The sequence below is a fragment of the Ovis aries genome, chromosome 12 (genome assembly GCF_016772045.2).
Source record: "Ovis aries strain OAR_USU_Benz2616 breed Rambouillet chromosome 12, ARS-UI_Ramb_v3.0, whole genome shotgun sequence".
Lineage (NCBI taxonomy): Eukaryota > Metazoa > Chordata > Mammalia > Artiodactyla > Bovidae > Ovis > Ovis aries.
Window position 1 is genome coordinate 60,788,666 of NC_056065.1, and position 21,337 is coordinate 60,810,002.

Here is a 21,337-nt window from a genome sequence, read left to right on the forward strand (position 1 = left end):
GAATATTTATAATACCCAAATAACATAGACCTACAGTCTAAGTTAGGAAATTGATTAAATTCTGGTACATCATTACAATGAAATACAACACAGCCAACAGAAATGATTTGAATGTGTACTTTTTAACCTGAATATATTTCCACATCATATTGGTAAGTGAAAACATGAAGTTGCAACAATAGTATGATCTTATTTTTTAAAAAAGAAACACACATATACTTATGGATACTGGATGTAGACCTGGGATACACACACCAAAAAAATAGTGGTTAATAGTGGTGGAGTCATAGTTATTTGTTTCTCTTTTTACGTATCTGTATTTTCTTATTTGCATTAAATAAATATGTATTACTTGTACAGTTGAAAACACTTTTAACAGGCTAAGAATATGAACTGTCAATTCATAAAAGAAGAAATACAAAGATCAAAAAATATATATGAAACAATTTTTCAATAATAAAGGAAGTGAGAGATTAATGTAGTATCTTTTCTATACATCATGCAACGATAAAACCTGATACTGGAAAGGTGATAATGTATGTTGGCAGAATATTTCTGAAAAAAAAAATCCATCTTAAAGATGTTTATGCCCTTTGATTCAGTAATTAAACTGCTCAAAATGTATCCTAAGGAAATAATCAGAGATACTGAGCAAAACCTGGAACCTACCTACAGAAGACCTGCCCCCACAGGGTGCAGTACCCACAGGGCAACTGGGTTTCCCAGAGCTGTGGTTCCCACCTCTTCCTTTTGCGTTCCCCATTTGGAGGCCAAGAGGCAGTTACCATTTATCATCACATTTGCACTGCTGATTTAGAAGAGGGCAATACTTCTCCACATCCGTCTCTTTAACTCCATGAGTCACGTTTCAAGGAAAATGAAGAGAGCATTATCTGTGAAGAATGTTCCTATATATTTGATACCCAGCAGAGCTCCATTTTAAAATGGAGCTAGCTTACTGTATTTCGGACCTCAGATGCCTGCCCCATGGGCATTTGAGCTGTGATCTGACTTTAGACTCAGCTGAGATCTCACTCCATCAGGAAAGCCCTCTGAGCCCCTCAATCCTGAGTCAGGCATGCCCACCCCATGAGAGCACTTGCCACCCAGCAGCATGGTCTCCTGGCTGTGGCCTCCTCCCCCATCTCCTCTGAGCTCCATGAGGACAGTCTTCCCCTCTTCCACTGCAGCGCCAGGACATAACACAGTGCCTGGCCCATCACAGGTGGCCAGATGTCTTCTGAATCAATGGGCCTATATCCTGGGATCTGCATCTCTCAGAGCATGTTCCTTTGTATCCCCCTTTCAGTGCCAGTCAGTGCTTTGAGCCTCAAAGATGCTTAGGGTAATGTTAGGATGAGTGGAAAACAAGACTGTAGTAATTATTAAGGCTGGTGTGCTGTGCTCAGTTGCTAAGTTGTATCCAACTGTTGGTCTTCCCTGGTGGCTCAGTGGTAAAGAATCTGCCTGCATTGAGGAGACCTAAAGTTTATCCTTGGGTCGGGAAGATCCTCTGAAGAAGGAAATGGCAACCCACTCCAATATTCTTACCTGGAGAATCCCATGGACAGAGGAGCCTGGTGGGCCACAGTCCATAGGGTCACAAAGAGTCGGACACAACTGAAGGGACTTAGCACGCATGCACGCACGTGTCCAACTCTTGTGACCCCATGGACTGTAGCCCGCCAGGGCTTGTCCATTCTCCAGGCAAGAATACTGGAATGGGTTGCTATTTCCTTCTCCAGGGCATCTTCCTGACCCAGGAATTGAACCCACACCTCCTGCGTCTCCTGCACTGGCAGGCGGGTTCTTTCCCACAAAGCCACATGGGGAGGTTGCCCACTGTGGTTAAAAGGATATGTTTAGAGTCAAGAGACCTGGGTTCAAATCTTGCTGCTGCTCCTCACCAGCCACATAACCTTGGCAAGTGCTTCTCTGAGCCTGAGTTTCTTCATCTGTAAAGAAGGTAGCACAGGGCTAAAAGTGTATGTGACAGGGCTTGGCACGTCATAGGGGTTCAGACATAGTCCAGTGATCAATACCATCAGCTTCTCTCCTAATCACGGCAGACTAGGGACTGGGAAAGGGGTGGACTCTAGAGACCCAAGCAACAAAGGAAAACCAGGTGGCCGACACCCCTGGCTGCTGGAAGCATTGGGCCCTGGGTGTTGGAACTGGCCTGGAGGCCTGGCCACTCCCTCTGGCTGTGAAACAGCAGTGCCAGGGCCTGGCTCCCACAGAGACTCAGGGTCATTCCTCCAAGACAGGAAACTCCGTGTTGTCCAAGTCTTCTCTCTGAGGCCAGTCTCATTCATGGCCAACCACAGGTCAGACCACAGGCAGTAGCCCGAACCGTGGGTGGTAAAATGGACAAATTACCCTGACTGAGTTCAAATTTCCATTCTCCAGGAGCAATTCCCCCCAGGCCGGTTGCAGAGCCGCAAGTGTGAAATGTGGCCTTCATGGTGGATTACCCGCCTAAAGGAAGCTGTCACCTCCAGGCGTCAGGGAGAGCCTGGGGCTAATTCTGCTACTTCCTGGGAGAATTCCTCTCTGTGTGCAGCCTGTGGCCTGAGCAACGCTTCCTGTCACGGCTGCCCTGTTTCTGTGATGGAAAAGACTGAATCCTTGCCGTGTGTGTGTGTGTGTGTGTGTGTGTGTGTGTGTGTGTGTGTGTGTGTGTGTGTGTGTGTGTGAGAGAGAGCAGGCCACGGCCACACACGCTGCAGACTGGGAAACACATCCGAGGTTCTTCTAGAAAGCTTTGGGCAGGTGTCTCCTGAAGGGCAGTGACATTGATAGCTGATAGGTATGTGGTGCCCTGCCCTCCAGGGCTGGAGTTCTAGAAGCCGAGGCCCATTACAATTTCACCATAAAGGGTTTCATTATAACTCGGCCCTGGGATGGCTGAGGTAACCAGGAGCCCTGAGAAGTCCCCTCCTCTTCAGGAGGAGCAGAGGTTCACAGAGAAGTTAGCATGAGGGGGCAGGGGTAGGAGGAAAAGGGGGAGCCCCAAGAATGAGTAGGCGGGACGTGGCCTAAGCAGGGGTCTGAAGGAACAGTCTGTCGGTTGCAACTTGATCCTGCAGACAGCAGGGGCTGGTGGGGTGTTTCAGCAGGAGGTGGTACAATCTCGGGTATTTTTTAGCAAGTCTCTGGTGTGAGAGGTTCAGGCCTGAGGCCCACGTTCTCAGCCAGTACATGTAAGACCTTGGTGTGGCTGCCCAGATGTGCTCTGACCTTTGCCCAGCTCCCCCACCACCACAACTGCCTCTCTGGCCACCCTCATGGGCACCCTCCACCCCAGGCTGGAGAGTAAGACTTGTGAGCCCCCCAGGTTTCAGGATCTCTCATTCCATGAGCCATCATCAGTGTTCTGCTCTTCACCAGAAATCCTTCCCTACCAAGCTCCTATCTGGAATCCGATGACACCTCCTCTGAGAAGCCTTCCTGGCCCTCCTCACACACACACACACACACACACACACACGCACCCCGCAATCAGGCTCTTCCTCCCCTGACCTCTGTAGGCCAGCAACATCTTTTCCTCTCTTGTTGCTCCCATCGCATTTGGACACGTGTTGATAACACGGCCTCCTCCATCAGACTTGAACTCTGGGGAGGCAGGGGCTGAATTTTTTCCATCCCTGTATCTCCTTGTTGGTCGCCCTGGCTGCTTAGCGAGTGGTTGACGAATGAAAGCACAGCCTCCACTCGCACTGGGAAGGAAAACACTTCCTGACTTTGCTAGCACCCATCTTCTCTCTGTCCAGGCCAGTTCAGCTCTCTCTGCCCTGGCTGCACTCAGCACCCTAGGGAGAGCAGAGATCCCAAAGAAGTATTTTGTTCTCAGAAGCACTGTGAGATGTGTCCATTGATAGACTCTCCCTGATGAGGTTTTGGCACATGGGGTCTTCCCTGGTGGCTTAGAGGGTAAAGCGTCTGCCTGCAATGCAGGAGACCTGGGTTCAATCCCTGGGTCAGGAAGATCCCCTGGAGAAGGCAATGGCACCCCATTCCAGTACTTTTGCCTGGAGAATCCCATGGACGCAGGAGCCTCGTAGGCTACAGTCCATGGGGTCACACAGAGTCGGACACGACTCAGCAACGACACACACACGTCTCCAGCAGAGCTCACACACACGGGGGTCCCAAGCCCCCAGGTGCCATGCCTTCGTGAAGCTTAGTCCCAGAACTGATGAAGGGTCACATCTGTTGTGTTCTGTTGGTTAAAGTAAGTCACGGGCCCAGCCCAGGTTTGAGGAGCAGAGACGCCACAAAGGCACAGGTACTAGAGATGTTCATTCGGCATCACTTGTGTGACACACGACCACATGATCTTTTCTGACTAATGTAAGCCCCAAAGGTATACTCCACATACGTGGTCTGGTATGTGTGCACTTTGAGGATGTGGTCACATAGGTGGCAGCCATATTTTTTCTTTTAAGTGGTAGGACAGATGTTAATCAGTAATACATTTTCCAACAGGAAGAGTCCATCATGAACAGAACTCAAATTGGATTTTGTAGAGGTGAAAGGGCATTTTAAAGGGAGAATGAGGGAGTAGGGAGGGGAGGCATACCAGGGCTTAGTACAGTCAGGGAAGTGAGTGGCAGCTTATTTTTGAGAGCAATTCATTTTTGTGTTTTTTAGGAAATAGTCAACAATCTAAAATTCAGTTAAAAATCACAGCCCACTTTGAAAAAGCCAAGATTGAATTGTGAATTTTGGAGATCACCTTTCATCACTGTAGTTTAAATAAATGGTGAAAAAGCAAGTCACTCCAAATGGTAAATTTGTAACTATTTACAATAATTTAGGCTCTAACTATAAAGCATATGTAACATACACACTAGCAAAATTACTCTTTCAGCTAAACCTACTGAAAGGCAAAACTTGGTGGGAAGGGCTCATCCTGGGCAGAACTACCTGGAGATGGTCCTGGCTGCTTCTGAAGAGCGAGCCTGTGACACCTGCTGGGTCCATACAGAGACCCCCAGATGCCTGCCCCACAGGGCCCATAGACTTAACTCTGCAGGGCAGGCAATGGGCTAGAAGTCCCTTCAGCTGCTTCCTAAGGATCTGGTCCTGTGATGCCTGAGGTAGCCTGAAAGTGGGGCCAGGACTTGGATAGAAGGGAAGAAGCAGCATGCACCCTGGGTCTAGGGCAGCACCCTGAGGACCAGCGGGTGGGAACGCCCCAGCCTCGTCCCAGCAAGCTGCGCTATGTGGGAGACTCGTGTAGCTTTTCCTGTGTCTTGGGGTCTGGGCTGTTATCCCAGGCTTTCCTCTTCTCCTTTAATTCTCATTACAGGGACCACGTGGTCCACATAATAAAGTCCAAACAGTGCCATGGGAGAGCAGGAAGTACATAAAGAGCCAGCAACGATTAGGGGTGAGAGGTAAGTGGGGCCCTGACAGCTGAGTTAGCTCGAGTCCCCAGCCGGTGACCACACTGATAACAGGCCCGGCAGCCTAACCAGGCCTGACAGGGCCACGCTGGCCACGCTGGGAGCAGCTGCTGCTGGGAGGGTGTGTTCCTCCAGGTCTCGGGCAGCAGCAGTGGATTGCTTACAAACTCAGTTGCTCCTTCATCCCTTTGTGTAACATACATTTCCAAAGACCCCCTAATATACAGGATTCTACATAATATACAGGGTCCTACACTTGAAGCTGGAAGCATAATGGCAAGCAAGACAGTTTCTTTACTGAAGGGCCTGAGGACTTCGTAACAACGTTTATTATCATGTCCGAGTCTTTGCGACCCCATGGACGGTAGCCCACCAGGCTCCTCTGTCCCTGGGATTCTCCAGGCAAGAATACTGGAGTGGGTGGCTGTGCCCTCCTCCAGGGGATCTTCCCAACCCAGGGATCGAACCTGCGTCTCTTACATCTCCTGCATTGGTAGGCTGGTTCTTTACCACTAGCGCCACCTGGGAAGCCCTGTTAAGGGCCAAATTCTGAGCACAGTGATTTCACTTGTAATCAATCGTGAGAGGCAAGTGTTCCTCTCTCCATTTTCTTGTGGTTGAGTAACTGGCCCAAGCTCTCCAGCGCGGGGGCCGCTAGTGAATGAGATTGCCTTTGGAGAGCACAGCTAGTGAGAATCCACAGTGCTCGAATGCCTTCTCAGAGCCGTCCAAGAGGATCGCCATGACTGAGTGGCTGGGACGAGGCGGGGGCACACAAGGAAGGGCAGGAATGTGTATTGTCAGGGGTGGTGTTGTCATGAAGATGCTGGAACCCCCGGAAGGACTTGCCTTCTGTCAGCAGGTATTCTAACAGGTGCAGGGAGGGTTGTGGGAGGGGGTTCTCAGAGAGCAGGGGTCTTGTCCACACTGTTTGGACCCTGGGGGCCTGGGAAGCCACCTCAGGGAGGGTGCCAGGCCATCTGCAACACCTGCCAGCTCACAGGGCTCATTGGTACCTTCAGGGGCTAAATCCTTGCCCTGACAATCGAGCAGCAGGTAGGGGTTGATGGGGCTTACTGGAGCCCATCACTGGGCAAGAGTAGCTTTTTCTAGACAGACCCTGGGCTGGAGGACACGGGCAGAGCAGTGCTAGGCCTCTCCCTTCTGCCGCAACAAACAGCGTGACTATCCTGCTCACTGCCTCGAGCAGGGGACATCCTGTACCCCACACAGCACGCACTTCCCTTTCTGAACACCCCCGTTCCTGCCCTCCTCACAGAACACAAATTTCTTGCTACTTGGGCCAGTACAACCACCCCAGCAATATAAATACACAGTTTAACCCTTGGTGTAAAAGTCAAGCTCACTTGGGGCTGAAATTCTGTGTCCCCAGGGCACTCGGGGGAGCCTTAGATATCTGAGTCTGCAAAAGGAGAGTCACATACACTAGGCTAATCCCGGCCATGGTCGGGGACGATGCACCATCCACTGTGTGTTCTCAGAACTCTATGGCGCGTGCACTGATGCTTCTCCTTGTTCGGGAAATGGTGTACTGGCTCTCCTCGTGATACATTTCAGGTGCTTTTGTTAAGCAAACGAAATGATCTTACAGCCAGAAACTGAAGGAAATCAAGTAAAACTCTTTCGGTATGAAGGAGAGGAGGCACCATCTCTTTAAAGGGCTCATGGACAGCAAGATCTAGAGGCCAGTCAAGCTGGTTTAGACGGGCCTGTGAGTCAGGGCCCTATCCCACTGGTGCTAGGAAGGAGGGGGCTGGTAAGTGGGCCTCAGTCACGGGTCCTCAATCTAGACCTTTCTGCCAGAGCTCAGATACAGTGTGACCTGTATTAACATACAACCAATCGGAGAAGGCAATGGCACCCCACTCCAGTACTCTTGCCTGGAAAATCCCATGGACGGAGGAGCCTGGTAGGCTGCAGTCCATGGGGTCGCTGAGAGTTGGACACGACTCAGTGACTTCACTTTCACTTTTCACTTTCATGCATTGGAGAAGGAAATGGCAACCCACTCCAGTGTTCTGGCCTGGAGAATCCTAGGGACGGCAGAGCCTGGTGGGCTACCGTCTGTGGGGTCACACAGAGTCAGATAGACTGAAGTGACTTAGCAGCAGCAACGATAGCTAATAATAACCCCGAACATTTGTGGAACTCAGTATGTGCATTTAGGTAGCACAACAGCCCCAGAGAGTACTTGTTATCATTATGCCCATTTTACAGTTGAATTTGTTTTTACCATTTACGAGTCCATGAATGTATCACGTATCAGTGGACGTGTCTGACCCTTGTATTTCTCTGTATCTCCTCCCTGGTGCCAGATTCTGCCCATTCAAACCCCGCCTCCTGTCCATCTCCTCACTTTTAGTTCTGCTCTTTCACTCATCGGATCCCCTTCTCTTCTCCCTTCCTCTGCTATCCGGACCCTCCCCATCGTCCAGCCATCTGACCTCTGACCTCTCCCAGCCCCGCCCCAGGACTAATGCAGTCCAATCCCAGCTCTGTCCTCCCTGGCCTTGCCTGTCCTTGTTTTTGGTCTGTGTTCTAGAACAGCCAGGTGCACCCACTTAAAGAGCCTGAGGGCTGTGAGTGGTGGGGGAAGGGTCCTCCCAGGGTGAGCTGCGGAGCAGGGGCAGCTGGGCCCCCGGAGGCCACCGCACCGGCCTGGCTCCCAAGGGCGAGGGACAGAGCTCCCGGGCTCTGGGGTGGAGGTGCTGGGCCGAGCTAATCACCTAAATGGACGCAGGCTGCTGAGAGACAGGCTCTATTCCCTAATAGAATTTGCCCTCAAGTGCAATTTAATTTTCTCCGAGGCGGTCTCCAGCCCCTCTGTTCCCCTCCCCCAGACAGACCCTCACTTCCCCAGTTTCCAAGGGGGAGCAGAGCACCTTTTCTCGGAGAAAAGAGGAGAAGGGCCTCCCCTGGGCTCTGTCCTGATGGTCCGTGTGGCTGTCTGGCCTCCTCCTTTGGACCGGCTCGCACCCCGCCGGCCACGCCCCTCCCCCAGTTCCCACCCTCGCCGGGGGGTGCTGCTCCCCTCCCAGACACTCGCTGACTTTCCCCTAGAGCCGCCCGCGCACAGCGCTCAGCGAGAACAGCCGCTCCACGCTCCAGTCCTCGACACGAAGGCAGAGTCTTCCCCTGACCTCTGGTAAGTTCACATGCTTCGAGAATTCTCTTTGTCCTGCTTAGTGTCAGAGGCGTGGGGGGAAGCAGGAGGCGGGAGTGGGAGACGCGCAAGTGGGAGGTGAGGACCCACGTGCACACGCTCGGGCCCTGGTGGAGGGGGCAGAAGTGTGCTCAGAGCCCTGTGGTTTGGGGCAGAGCCCAGCGCCCGAGCACCCTGCAGACCTTCCCGGCCCACCACAGCCTCTTCCTGTACTTTCCTTGGACTCCCAGATCTCAGACTGCAGTACCCTGAAACCTGTCTCTAGTCACTGGAAGTATTGGAAGGCGTGGGCATCTGGGCTCTGAGTTGTCCTGCTAATTTCACAGTGGATGAGGCAAGCATCTTTATAACAGAAGCTGCTGGCTACCTCATTCTCTAAGAGCCCCTCAGGCTAGGACAGGGGCTAGGGGAGGTTGGTGCAGGTTCCTACCTGGCCTGTGCCCAGGGTCTTGGGCCTCTTTCCCATCCTTCCCCTATTCCCATCTACCCCTCCTAGCAGAATTGGGTGAAGCTGACAAAGAGAACCTTGGGGGAGGGAAGCTGAGGAAAGGGGCAGGACCCCGAAGATTAGCTGATGTGGCTTCAGGTGAGGCAGGAAGACTGGGGGGCACAGATGGATCCCTGGATTCAGGCAATCCTGTGACCCTCCTTTTTTATCTGGCGCGCCCTGGGGAGGGAACACTAGAATTCCTTTTTCTTTGCCATCAAAGCCTTGAAAAGAGCAAAGGGTGGGGCCGAGGATGAGGGAGAATGGATGGGTGGCAGGTCAGGGTCAGCTGCAAGGGGGAGATGGCCATTCTTCAGGCACAGCCACCTGCTCAGCCTGCCAGCTCCCTTGTGCAGCTGGGGTCACCTCACCAGAGTGCAGGGCCAGCTCCCATGGGGCTCCACTTGTGGGCATCCTCGGTGCTCATTCACCAGCAAATGCTTATAAGACCCTTATTCAGTGCCAGAAACTGTGCTGAGTGGGGAAAAAAGGGACTGCTCTAGTGTGTGTGTGTGTGTAGCATAGGCAAGTCAAAATGCTCAGAAACAGAACTGTCCAACAGCAATATAAAAGCCAGCCACGTGAGTAATTTTAAGTTTTCTGATAGCGATGCTAATAGAAGAAAGAAGTGAAATGAATACTCGATTTTATTTAACCCCACATATCCAAAAGACTGGGCTTCCCTGATGGCTTAGTGGGTAAAGATTCTGCCTGCAATGCAGGAGATGCAGGTTTGATCCCTGGTTTGGGAAGATCCCGTGGAGAAAGAAATGGCAACCCACTCCCGTATTCTTGCCTGAAAACTGGAGGAACCTGGTGAGCTGCAGTCCAGGGAGTTGCACAGAGTCAGACACGACTGAGCAACTAAACACAACACACGTCCCAAAGACCCATCACTTCTACATCTGATAAAAGTTTCTAAAATCTTGAGATACTTTACACTCTTTTTGGTATGAAGTCTTAGGAATGCAACATGTAATTGACATTTACAGCGTGTTTTGTTTCCGGCTGGCCACGTCTTTCAGCAGCCACATGTGCTAACGGCTTCTGTATTGGGCAGCACTGCCCTAAAGCACTCATACATACCATGGGGTCCAGGGGCCAGCAGCACTGGCATCTCTTGGCAACTTGTTAGAAATGCAGAATCTCTTGTCCCAGACTTGCTGAATCAGAATCTGTTCTCAAACAAAATGCCCAGGTGATGGATGCTCACTGTAAATCCAAGGACCCTGGGTGTGTAGGGGAAAGCAGGGTAGAATGAATTTCATAGAGCATTTGCTTTAGGGGCTTTCATATTGGATCTCAACCCCTTCTCAGGGGGAATGATCTGAGTATTATCACTCCTGCTAACACAGGAAAACAGAGGCTGGGAAAGTTCAACTTCTCACAGCCACAGAGCTCAGATGTAGAGTAGACCCAGGGTTTATGTCTTCTATGGAATGCTTCCTTGGTGAGGTCTGGGGGAAATCCTTTACCCCTCAAAGTTCTTAGTATTTCTTCCTTGATCATCAAAAATGGCTTCAGTGGGCCTTCCCTGGTGGTCCAGTGGCTGAGACTCCGTGCTCCCTGAGCAGGGGGCCTGGTTCGATCCCTGTGCAGGGAACCAGATCTCATATTCCACAACTAAGACCCTGAGCAAACAAATAAATAAAAAAATATTTTTTCAAAAAGTGGCCATAGTCACAGTATGTCTTGCTCCCTCCACTGAGGCACATGAAAAAGACAGGCCCCTTCCCAGTGAACTTGGGCGTGAAAAGAAGAGACGATCAGGCAGTGGGAGAAGTAAACAGTGCCATGCTCTTTGTCCACATACGCTCACATGGGCATTTGTGGGGGACTTTCTGTGTGCCAGCCCCTGTGCTAACCATGGAGCCCTTCTGCGACAATGCCGCACTGTCCACATACCAGGCAGTGAGTGGAGGCTCAGAGGGTGTCCCCCTGTAGCAGGCAGCAACACTGAGGTTCATGTGGTTCCAGGGTGGGCAGTGTCTGACCCCCCTGCCTCACGACTTCTCATACGAACCCCACCCCCACCCCAACCTTCCTCCTGTCGCCTCTGCCCCCATCTAGCACATTCACATTTTTTTTTTTTGGTTGTAAGTCAGTTCCTGAGAGGAAACTGCTGAGTTAAGCTCCTCCAGTAAAAACCTTTCGCCAAGATGATGACGGGGTTGTTTTATAGATTAGCCTTGACACCTGCAGCTATTTCCAAATGGAGCCAGGCAGGACTTCCACCCCTCCCCCTCTTGCTCCCCGTTTACAACCTCCTCCCTAGAAGCTGAGACAACAGAGCATCAGGTTAGAGGCTCTGGGACTGGGCCCTGGTACATAGGGCAGGCAGCCCCATCTTTCTGCACTGTTTCCTCATTGGTAAAGTGGTCGGATTGCAATGGGCCCTACCTACCTTGTGATGCTTAAGTGAGAAGAGGTGTGTAAAGGCTGCTGCTGCTGCTAAGTTGCTTCAGTCCTGTCCGACTCTGTGCGACCCCAGAGACAGCAGCCCACCAGGCTCCCCCGTCCCTGGAAGTCTCCAGGCAAGAACACTGGAGTGGGTTGCCATTTCCTTCTCCAAGGCATGAAAGTGAAGTCGCTCAGTCGTGTCCGACTCTTTGCGACCCCATGGACTACAGCCTACCAGGCTCCTCCTCCCGTGGGATTTTCCAGGCACGAGTACTGGAGTGGGTTGCCATTGCCTTCTCCGGGAAAGACTCCTAACCAACCACAAAGCACTGAGAGATGGGGGTCACTGGCTCATTCTCGGATTCAGGATGCCTCTGGGTCCTGGAGACTGAAGAGGGACAGGGGGAAGGGAGAGAGGGTGTCGGCTTGTGCAACCTCTGGAGTTCAAGTTCTTTTTGTATAAATGAACTTGGTTATTAGGTCAACATTAAAAACAAAGGTCAAGAGAGCAGGATTACAGGTTGTGTGGGCAGATCAGCTTCCGAAGAGAAGATACAGAATCGGGTATCTCAGTGTGCCGTGGAGAGGCTGTTTGGGAAAGCAGGCAGAAGGCACACAACCCAGTTATCGGTGACAACCAATTGGTAACAACCACCACAGACATTTGAGTGCCTTCTGTGCATTGAGCACTGGATTCTGGAGTTTATATGCATTATCTCTAGTCCAACAAGCACCCTAAAATGTAGAGGGGCCATCTCCCCATTTTACAGATGAGAAGGGAAGCTAGGAAGGTTAAGTAACTTGCCCTAGGTGTCAGGTGAGCCCTGATGGTCTAACCCATTGCACCAGAGGCTCTGTTCAGGGATCCCTTCTCCCAGCCACCACCTAGCTGTACCTTCCTGCCCCCTTTGGTTGGTACCAAAGCTGCCTGTTTCCTTAATGGAGTGACAACTTATCATAATATAGTTAAAATTTCACCCAAGGAGTAATTTAGGTACCTTTACCTCAGCTTGTGACCTACTGTTGTGTAAGAGTAGGTTTCCACCTCCAAAGAGGAAAGGAAACAAACAATAAGGGGAAAGAAAGCAAAAACCCATGATCATGGGTCTCTCCCTCCCAACTAACATTTTCAGGAAAGAAGAGCTCCCAAGTTCTAGTCTTTACTTGAAAGCATTCCAAAGAGTTTCTTGTCTCTTAGTTTCTCCCATAAATACCAAACAAGAAAAAGTAAAACAGGCAAAATACTATCGAGGGGATACAATAATGATACAGCTTCCTAGTTGCTTCAGGTGACCATCTATGGTCACCGTTATTTAGCCACTGAGAAGGCAAAGTAAGGGACCTGTCAAAGGTTACCCCAGTTAGGATGTACACAGTTGGGATTTGAATTCAGGTACTCTGAGCCCAGAACCCAAATGTTTTCTGAACCAGGCTCTGACTCCCTCCCAACACAAGGAAGGCAGATGCAGCCGGGGAACTTAGCTGACACTATTCCACAGGTGCGCTGGGAATCATGGAGCAAGGTAATCTGTCTGCACTTGGCACTCTGGGTCATTGTCTTCCAGGGCCCAGCAAAAAGCTGGCATTCAATGGCTATTTAGTGAATGCATAAATTAAGAAATAATCTAAAATATCCTAGATTTTAAAATAGGAAACAGAAAAAACTGTGAGATTAGAATGAAACCAGATTCCTCAATTCACTCCCCTGCTCCCCATATACACAGGCCATGGGGTGTTATGGCTGCACAGGTGGATCTCAGAAGACTTGGCCTTGCTTGGTGATGTATCCTCTTCTACCACCAAGCTATGCCCAGGGGCCTTCAAATGAAAGTTACTTCATGGTGCTGGTAGAAATAGAGCCAGACTACCTACTACCATAACCTGGCCCCACTGCTTACTATCTGTGCAACTTTGGGCACATCACTTGACCACTCTGTGCTGACTCAGTTTTCTCATCTGTAAAATGGGCATAATAATAGTTCCTGCCTCAGTGGATTTGTGAGGGTTAAATGAGTTAATATATATAGAACACTTAAAGTAGTGCTGGTGATATGAGTGTTAGCTATTGTCAATTTCCTTCTTCCTCTATGGATCCCCGTGCCCTTTACTTATTCTGTTTCTCAGCTACTTACTGACTTATAATCTCATTTTGAGAGTTAGATGTCCAAGTACAGGACCATCTCTTTTCCATGTCCCTTAAATTCCTGTGTCAAGGACACAGGGCAGGTTTAAGATGAGCAACAACTGATCAGCATCCCTGGGGGGAGAGATCCCTGGAAGATTCTGGGAAGAGAAAGAGACAAATGACAAAGTGGTGGGCTCATAAAAGAGGCCCGTGACAAATGACTGGGAGGACTGGGTGGACAGATGGAGAAGAGCAAAGGCCCCTGTCCTTTTATTGGAGAACTCCTTGTGGCTCCCTGAACAAGACAGTGGCTCCCTAGGGGCTGGGCTAAGGGTTGGTCTCACTGGTTTTCTCTGCTGGGATGAGTAATATGGACCAGGGCAGAGGGTCTATATCAATCTAGCCCAGCAGAAAAATGAATGAAAATTGAATTCCCCAAGGAGAATTGGGGAGCTGTTATCCAGACAGAGATAAATCAAAGGATGCCACAGAGACAGGGAGAGCAGGTTTCCAACAGCAGGAGAATAATTAAGGAAACAGTTTCGAAATGCAAATGATAAAAGAGGGTTTGAGAGGAATAAGGACAAGGAGGAGATGATTGGAGATGGGGTGACATGGAGCAGAGGCAGTGAATTGTCCCTCAGCGGGAAAAGAGACGGGGCTTCAGGATTTCTGGCGTCTGAGGGTGAACTCGCCCACCCTGTGAAGTTCCTAAATGCAAGGGTTAAAAGACACACAAGTCTGCTGTGCCCAGTGGAAAGGGCACCAGATTGGGAGTCAAAGGCTGGATTTAATTTCCAGTTGACTCTGTAACTTATTAGCAGTGTGACCTTAGGCAAACCACTTAACTTCTCCGTTTCCTGATAGTTGTACCCAAGCCCTGGCATGATGATGAAGATCAAATGAGATAAAATATGTGGAGAAACTTTGTAAAATGTAAAGTGCTAGACAAATGCAAGCTTTAATCATTTTCTTAAATTGAGTTTCTGGAGAGTCTTCCCTCAGAATTGGATCCACTGACATGATGGGTTTGGTTCCCAGAAATGTAATATGTAAATGTCCAGAAAGTACTGGATACTCTTCCTGACTGTTGACCAACTGCCTCGACAGAACTTTAAACCTGGGAAAGCCACATGGCCACCAGCCATGAGTGGTGGCTGGTACCCACCCTCCTGCTGGGTATAGCTGAAAGGCACAGGTCTGAGGAGGCTCTGAGAACCATTGCTCCTGGGACGTCACCTGCCAGCTGTGGACAGCCTTCAGTGGGAAAAGCCCTGAGTTAGCGCAGAGGTTTAAGTCCAGACACCTCAATGGTTTTCCTGGGCTATTCCAGTAGAGACTGTCTGCTCTCTGTGGGAACTAGTCCTTCTTCCATTCTGTGGGGGGTTGGGGTGGGGAGACTAGCTTAGCCCAATATCCTCAGTGTTTTCACCCTCCAATGCCACTTATGAAATTGTTGTGAATAATATGTGGAATAATATAATGGAATTATACAGGTAGAAGCTCTTATCTTGGTGACGGGCACAGTTTTACACTTTCAGTAAATATTGGTTATTATTGTTACCACCACAGGTTATTTATGTTGATGTTATTATTGCTGTCTGTAGTGGCAGGCACTAAAAGGTACATTTAAGGGAAGCTTTTTCTTTTTTAAACTGGAGATTCATTATTAGTTGGTAAAAGTAAGGGCCCATGAGGAAACTGAAATACCTTGGCAGATGTAGGTGTTAGTGGAAGACCTTGGGAATGGGATTCAGCTCATACCAGGAGACAAATACCTCTAGAGAAGTATAGGAATGCAAAAAGGGTATTTATTGGTGGAGCTGCTTTGTGGGTACCTATGGGGACACAGAGGGATGTTGGGGGAACTGCTGCTCACAAGTCAAGAATTGACAGCAGAATGGGTCTCCCAGGGCTCTTCTGCCATTGGGTAGAGTTGAAAGTGGCACCCCCTGAACCAGCCTTGGGCACAGGAGAGTTCCCACCACAGTAATGCTGCCCCAAACCCAGTGACAGGCTAATGACATGTAGTGAGAAGAGGGCAGGACCCAGGCAGGTTCATTCAAGGGGAGCAGGAGCTGCAGAGAGCATTTAAAAAATATAATATTAAATCATAGAAGTAATTACACATATGCTTCACATTTCACTGCAGATAAATATTTTATCTTTCACTAATATTACTGAAAACATATATCAACTTTACAGGAAATCTGGAAAAGAAAAAATTCCGTAAAACACATCTCCCTAATATACTTTTTTTCCGTAATACACATCTGAATAGCATTCTGATATATTTTCCTCCAGTTTTTCCCCACAGTTTTTGAAAAACAACTATTAGTCTTTTTCTGCTTTATAAAATAATATGTTCATTGAGGAAACTAAAGAGAGCAAAAAGAAAATAAAAATTGTACAGATAACCACTTTTGTATTTTAGCATATATTTCTATCTATACTTATTTTAAAAATATCCTAAAGTCCATACTGCTTCATATTCTCATTTTTCCCTCACCTCCTAATAAATCTGGAACACTTTTCTACATTATTGTTGTATTTTCAAATGACTATAATATTCCATTTATATACTCTAATAATCCCCTATTGTTGGATATGTAGGTTATCCTCTTTAACTGTTATAAACATATATCATTATAGACATTATTCTTGATTATTTTGTGAGGACAAATTTTCATATGGGTGAGGTCAAATCCATCACACTGTTAGGATATAAAAGATATTGCCAAAATGCCCTCAGAAGACATTGTTCCTCTTTTCATACCCACCAGGAAACTGTTTTCTAATTTTCCTGCACACCCTAGCCAACAATGGGATTACCACTGCTTTTATCTTTGACTAACATTTTTACATACTTATAATCTACAATATTGCATCCTGCTTTTAAAATTGTTAGTATTTCACAAGCATTTCCATGTTGCTAGGTTTCATAGTTTCAATAATTATATAACATTATTTTTCTTTTATTGAATATTTAGGTTGTTTAAGCATCTTCTTGTCTGAAACTTTTTTCAGATTATTTCCGTAGAATAGACACTCAAAAGTGGAATAACATGAGCTAAAGAGTATGAATAGTTTATGGACTTGATACATATTGCCCAATTGCTTTTCAAACGAATTTAGGAGCTTATAAACACATTAGCAATGTTTGTGAGAGAAACAGTCTCCCAAGTACCTTCAACAGCAGTGAATTCTACGATTCCTCCTCCCCTTTTTTCACTGAACAGACAGAAAGAGATATATGTACAAGATATTTTGTTTTGCTTTTCTTTGATTCTTAATGAGGCTAGCATTTCCTCGTGATTGTTTGCTAGCAAAAGTTTTCGTAGAAAACATTTTGGTAAACGCGGAGAATGTCACCTGGTTCTTGGCTTTACTGGAATTGCCTTGCAGGTAGGCAGGGCAAGAGACGATGCCAACCCAGCACCAGGACACACAGAAGTCACTGTGACTTCATTGAAAACAAATTCTAAGCGCTGACAGCCATGCCAGGCTCCCCCACTGTCATGCTTGTCCCTCACCAGTCCTGGTATCCCCTCTTTGTGAACAACGCCAGGAGAAAAGGCTGCATGGTTGGAGAGAGAGCACCCAGTTCCCCTTCCCACCCGAGCCAGACCCCACTAAGCTGGGATCACACATCTGTCTAATGTCTCCGGAACGAAATTCAGGGTGGCGGTGTTGCGAGGGCTGGGATCCGGAGAGTCGCCTATTAGGATAGGATCCTAGGATCCGGAGAGGGTCCTATTGCAGAGGAATGGACTTCTCACGCCTGCAGTCAGGCGGCGTCGAGAATCTGATGAAGCACTCGGCGGAGACCCGTCCCATCGATGGGCCTTCTGTTTTATTTCCTCCAGGACCTCGCGCGGAGAATTGGTGTTTGTGTGCGTCTTGTAAATACCATAAGCAACAAGCGCGCCTTCGCTCGTTAGCCCCGGCGGTGGGTGTGCGCGCTGCCGCCCAGCACGCATGAGGTGGGGAGTTGTTCAAAACACCCGCGGTAGCAGCGGGTGAGGCAGGGCGGTCTCGAAGGACGGAGGGCAGGACGAGCGGGTCGGACGCAGGCAGAGCGGCCGGGACGGGGCGGAGGAGGGCCGAAGAGTCCACTAGGAGCCGCAGGCCGCGGTGTGCGGGGGCGCGCACCCGGGGGCCCGCGCCCCGCTACCTCCGCGCGCGGTCCCTGGCGGCCCTCCACCTCCCGCCGCCGCCCGCTGCTGGACTCGCGCGCTGCGGGCCGAGTACGGGCTGTCCCTGGCCCGGCCTCAGCCAGACGCGGGGGAGAGAGAGCAAGGGCTGGGAAGCGCCGGCGGGAAGGGAGTTGGCCGGAGGAGAAGAGGAGGAGGCCGAGGACGAGGAGGATGGAGTCATCTAGTTACGGAGCGCGCTTGATCATCAGGCCGGGAGAAGCCCGGGACCGAGAGCGCGCGGGGGGAAGACCCCCGCCGAGCGGCCCGGCCTCCGGAGCGCCTGCCCCGCCCTTTGGTTCCAACGGAGGAGCGGAGAGGACTCGAGCCGCCCGCTGGGGCCGGGACCCCCTCCCCCCACCCCCGGGGAAACCCACGGAACCCTCGAAGGCCCGGACACCGCCGTCCGGGACACCTGCTGCCGCGGCCGAGCTAGCTGCAGTATTTATACCCAGGGCGCGAGCGCGCACCGCGGGCAGCGGGTGGGGGACGGCCCGTGAGGCCCCGCCCCGCTCCATGCGGTCCCGCCCTCCTGCCTGGCCGGCCTCGGGGCGCTGGGACCCCCCACTCCGGCCTGGGTCCGCCGCTTGCCGCCCGGTGGGGGGCTTGGCTGAAGGGCGGGCCTGCCTGCGGAAAGCGACGTCACGGCCGTTCCTGCAGTGTGAATGAATCAAAGTGCCTGGGTGACCGCGGCCTCCCAGGCTGCCGGCACGCCAAGGGTGGAGGGGGAGGGGGAGGGAAGCGGGCGGGGGAGGGAGGAGGGGAAAAAAAAGCCAGAGCTGCAGCAACAGCGTCTCCTCTACCCGGGATGTGCACCAACCCGGGAGAGGGAGATCAAAGGGATTTGAAACAGACCGGGGACTGGCAGGGGGAGGGGGCCGGGCAGCCTGTGGAATCCTGCTGGAGAAACGGAGGGTCCGCTTCCACTGTGACTTCGACGGTCTGGTTGGGTGTTTTATTATTATTATTATTTTCCAATTTCTGAAGCCAGCTTGAGCGAGAGATCTCCGTAGACTGCGACTCGCTGGCTCTCGCTCGGAGATGATGCAGAGCGCAGCTGTCCCCGCGGAGGGGGCTGTCAAGGGGCTCCCAGAGATGCTTGGTGTGCCGATGCAACGTAAGACACCCCCTTTCTCGCTGATTTAATTTGGTGGCCAGACTGCCAGCAGCTTGGGCCGGTTTGGGGCGGGCCGGACGCTGCGCGTAGCCTGGACCGGAGGGGACGGGCGGGGCGAGGGGCCGACCGCCGGGGCGCAGAGGCGGTCACAGGGCAGGGGCACCGGGCAGAGTGCGTGTGAAGGGCCTGGCCCTCGGCTTTGGGGGCCGAAAGTGAACGCCTCCGGGATGGTGCTCGAGGCGAACCGAGGGATACCGAACCCTGCATCCCCAGCCCGTGGCTTTTCTAGGAGCGTTGGGGAGAGTGCTGTCTGGGGACGCCAAGGGAACAGGCTGCAAGCCAGGCCAGAGCCCTGAGGTGGTCCCTCCAAATCACTCCCCCGGGGGGGGCGGGGAGGGCTACAGTCAAAGCTCGCAGTACCGCTCGTGCAACTTCACCCCAGCTGGCGGAAAGTTGGAGAGCGCGTCCCCCGCCCCCGGGGCTGGCGGCACAGAAGCCCAGGCCCACTCTCTGTCCCCGCGCGCAGGGTGTGCGCGCCTGGTGCGTCCCCAGCCACTGCTGCCCGCAGCGCCCGCCGCCTGCGCCGCCGGGGACTGCCAGCTCCTAGTGAGGAAATCCACTCGCCATATTCTAGCAAGCCGAGGAATGAAGGGAGGGGGAGCACCAGGACGAAGTTCTGAACTCGTACATCCTTGGCGCACGAGAGGCCAGGTTTTGGGATGGCTCGGACTCGGAAGGGAAGAGATTAGAGCGTAAAGGCGCTTTGCTCGCCCTCTCACTTGTCTTTCCTGCGCCCGAAATTAGGAAGGTGGCCGGAGCTCAGAGCCTGTTTATCTTCAGGTGTGTGTGTGAGAGTACGTGTGTGCGCGCGCGCAGGGATTTTCCAGGTGGGAATCTGTTTCTGACCCTCACTCGCGAAGGGTGAGTCTTCGGTGGAAAATCTGTGCAGAGGCCAGAGCAGGTCCCGTGGCGCCGCGCGAGCCCTGTGCCGCGGGCTCTCAGGTTCCGCGGAACGCCCCTGGGCATGGGAGAGAGAAGAACGGCTTCCACCCTCTAGTCGCCGAGGGGTTTCCGCCTGCGACTTCTTCCGTGGAGCGGTAGCTACATCCTTGAGGTTTAAGTAGGGGCCGGCTCATCCACGGATGGTACCTACCTACGAACTAGGGTGCACGAGCGCGCCCTCCTGCGCCCCGGCTCTCCATGACAAGGTTTCTGCCCCAGCAATACCTCAAAGGTAGGCTGGCGAGTGTGCCCCGACTCCGCGACTTCCTAAGAAGTTTGTGAGAAAGGGACCAGAAGAGGATAGCTTCACTCAAATTATTTAGGTTGTTCCTTGACTATCCTACAGTTATTTTTTGTGTCTTTTTCGGTCAATTATTGACAATTCTAAGTCTGCGCTGTGCCTTCGAGAGTTTACTGCTAAGATGTGTCTGTAGAAGGTGTTGGGGGCTCACTGAGTCCTTACTCCCCTCATCCACCAAGGGCGGGGAGGGAGGGGGTTGTCAGCCCCCTCACACACACACTCACAAACCTTGTCAAATGTGCTCCGGCTTAAGCTGATTGTCACTCTGTGCAAGTGAGGGGAGTGTGAGAGAGGACGAAGGTGTGTGTTTCTCGGGTCCTTTAACTGGGCACAGCTGTGATTTAATAGTTGTGGTCCATAGGTGGCCTGTGTTAGGACTGCAACATAACACAGTGGGTTTTGCTCTGACAGCCTTTCTCTAGAGGCCTCGCACACACTCTCAGATGGTCTCACTTTTTGTTTTTCTTACTCAGAGACAACTTTGATTCCATCATCAGGAACTAAATTTCCTAAAATGCCTAGAACTCACCCTCAGAGCGACAGTTCGTCAGGGCTCAGCATCTGGGTTCGAAGTGTGGAAAACTTAAGGAAGTAGAGAAGGGGACTCTCATTCCAGGGTGGTCCAGCGAGGCAAGGCTGAACCCGGAGGGGCTGATCTGTCCTTCCTTTTGTCTTGCCCTGGTTCTGTGGCCTCGGTTGAGGCGGCACTGGCCAAAATTCAGAGCACCAGTCCCCTTGGGGATTGGGATCAGTTTTTTTTTTTTTTTCTTTTGGGGATGTGTGTGGATTGTTCCCTCACCCACTGCAGCAGATCTGGCTTCTGGCTATTAAGCTGCTGGTGCTGGGACCTGGGGGTGGAGGGGAGGAGGGGGGCTGGCCCCCTCTGGCATATATACCCAACCATTCTCTTCTTGGGATGTAGGACCCAGTAGCCTAAGAATTCCATGTAGAAGTGGACATAGGGTAATCCTGGGATGTGGGTGTTTAAACCTGGTGTTGGGGTGGGGAGCAGAGAATAGAAAAGCTCTCCAACAGCCCGGGTCCCTCTGGCCCACCAACTGGAAGGCTTACCCATCCTCCCACCATAGCCACCTTCTGCTTCTTCATCCTGAGCCAC

At 51.2% G+C, this 21,337-nt stretch overlaps 1 protein-coding gene across 2 annotated transcripts in view; it reads left to right on the plus strand.

The window, feature by feature from the left end:
* Positions 1-8,020: 8,020 nt before the first annotated feature.
* LHX4 (LIM homeobox 4) overlaps positions 8,021-21,337 on the plus strand; it is a 61,047-nt gene continuing 47,730 nt past the window's right edge. Inside the window, exon 1 of one of the 2 annotated variants that reach the window (XM_060396669.1) lies at positions 8,021-8,577. Coding sequence is in view for 1 of the 2 variants with exons in the window: in XM_004013841.5 (XP_004013890.3) it covers positions 18,842-18,917 (76 nt within the window). In the remaining variant the exon portion in view is untranslated. Of the gene's footprint in view, positions 8,578-18,605; positions 18,918-21,337 lie in introns of those variants that run through there. The other variant, XM_004013841.5, reaches the window with a different exon arrangement.